The sequence below is a fragment of the Macrotis lagotis genome, chromosome 1 (assembly GCF_037893015.1).
Source record: "Macrotis lagotis isolate mMagLag1 chromosome 1, bilby.v1.9.chrom.fasta, whole genome shotgun sequence".
Taxonomy (NCBI): domain Eukaryota; kingdom Metazoa; phylum Chordata; class Mammalia; order Peramelemorphia; family Peramelidae; genus Macrotis; species Macrotis lagotis.
Window position 1 is genome coordinate 321544722 of NC_133658.1, and position 2243 is coordinate 321546964.

At 37.0% G+C, this 2243-nt stretch overlaps 1 protein-coding gene across 1 annotated transcript; it reads right to left on the reverse strand.

Moving 5' to 3' along the window:
• Window positions 1–742: 742 nt before the first annotated feature.
• On the reverse strand, window positions 743–1738 carry LOC141517308 (olfactory receptor 2D2-like). The gene has a single exon (XM_074228169.1). It carries the CDS (start codon window positions 1736–1738, stop codon window positions 743–745), a length of 996 nt encoding a protein of 331 aa, XP_074084270.1.
• Between the last annotated feature and the right edge of the window lie 505 nt (window positions 1739–2243).

Consider the following 2243-nt stretch of genomic DNA (forward strand, 5'->3'; position numbering starts at 1 on the left):
GGTTGAAACGGTTCTGGAAAAGGAATTGAGAAGGATGTATTTGCACAATCCTCCCATCAGTATAATAAACATGATGAGCAAGTCATGTTATACATATATATATATATACATATATATATATGTATGTATAAACATCTATCTATCTATCTATATGATAACATGATCTTCTTTGAACATCAATGGATGGAAAAATACATGGTGTAAGAAACTTGGAACGGTTTGTGAATGTGTCTTTTTATCCATCATTTCATTAGATTCTCAGTGGTTTGTCAGATTGCTGTGTCTTTAAGCCACAGGTTACTGTGTTCTTCAAAGTCTAGTGAAGAATTTCTAAGGGCTTTGAAAACTCCATATTGATAATACTCTTCCCTGAGTTTTCCTTATTACTAAAACTCCATCCAAAACTTTGGAGAAATTGTTGCATCACCTCAAACTTCTTTCAGTTATTGAATTTTTCTAAGGATGTACAGTAAATATTATATATACAGACACATATATATTTACAGAAGGCATGGCATATAGAGCACTGATTTCCTATCATAGAGACTCATCTTCATGAGTTCAAATCTAGCCCAATATATTCATTAGCTGAGTGACTCCAACAAAATGTAGAGATGTACAAATAGGAGTATGAAATAAAAGGGCAATATTTTTGTGTATTCACCATCATTTTTTTTGCCAGGGGGTTAAATTACAATTTTTGAAGGTAAGAGATGTGGCTAAATATATTTATTCATAAGAATCAGGATTGCCTCCTATTGACTGCATTCCTAAATGCCCTCATTACATCCTTATTCCTCAGACTGTAGATGAGAGGATTAAGCATAGGGTTTATGACACCATAGAAAACAGCAACCCGCTTCATCTGCTCCCTGGAGGACTCGGGTGTCATATAAGATATTATTAGTGTCCCATAAAAGAGGATGACCACAAGGAGATGGGAGCCACAGGTGAAGAATGCCTTGAGTCTTCCGGAGGTTGTCTTCATGCTGATGACAGTCACTATAATAGCCCCATAGGAAATCAGGATCAGGGCCACAGGTAGAAGAAGAATTACTACACCCATGGAGAAAATGGCTATCTTTGCTTTATGAGTGTCTCCAGTTGCCAGTGCCAAGAGAATTGGAGCATCACAAAAAAAATGAGCAATCTTATTGTCTCCTTGGTAGGGGAGGCATAGTGTGAATATAGTGTCCACTGAAGATGTTACAATGCCACTGATCCAACATGTCAATGCCAATTGACAACATATCTTCCCTGTCATGATGAGAGAGTAATGCATGGGATCACATATTGCCAAATACCTATCATAGGACATCACAGCTAACAGTAAACACTGTGTAGCTCCAGAAATGATGGAAAAAAATATCTGAGCTGCACAGCCAATAAAGGAAATAACATTTCTTTTAGTTAACATGTGAACTACTGCTTGGGGAACTATGACAGTAGAGAGGCCAAGGTCAGCTAGAGACAAATTACAAAGGAAAAAGTACATGGGTGTATGGAGTTGGGAGTCAGTTAGAACTAGGTAGATGAGGAGTAAACTTCCAAGTACAGTAGCCAAGTAGACCCCCAAGAACAGTACAGTGAACAGCAATTGAGTCTGAGGATCATCAGAAAGTCCCAGAAGAAAAAATTCTGTTACCCAGGTATGGTTGCTCTGGTTCATGATGGAATTCCTTCTTCTTTTGAAAGGAGCCAACTGATACTTGATACAGGGATATAATCTTAGCATCATAGACTCTTAGAGTTGAAAAGGACCTGAGTTGTCATTTGGTTCAACTTTTCACCAAACCATTTATATCTGGCATGATAATATTTCCAAAGATCCTTTTCACTGATGAGTAGTGAACTTTAACAGAAGAAAACCAATTCATTGTTCAACATGCAAAGCATTCAAAAATATTCCATTATATAATACGGTACCGGAAACTGGATATCAAGAAAAGTAAAAGATAATCCCTGCCTTTAAAGAAGTCACAATCTAATGGGGCAGACTGCATGCAAACAATTATGGACAGAAAGTTACATATAAGACAAATATTAAATAATCATCAGAAGGAAGATTTTAGAACTAAGATGCTTGAGAATGGTAGTGGTAGAAGGGATTTTTAAATCAGACTTAAAGATGTCTGGGAAGTCAGGAGATGGAGATGAGGAAAAGCTTTCCATTTATCAGGTAGAGTCAGTGAAATGCCATCTCTAGGGAGAGTAGTACCTTTTTGAGAAAAAAAGCAGACCAA

Coding starts and splice junctions, on each gene's coding strand:
- LOC141517308 (XM_074228169.1), bottom strand. CDS start 1,738: ATGATGCTAAGATTATATCCCTGTATCAAGTATCAGTTGGCTCCTTTC.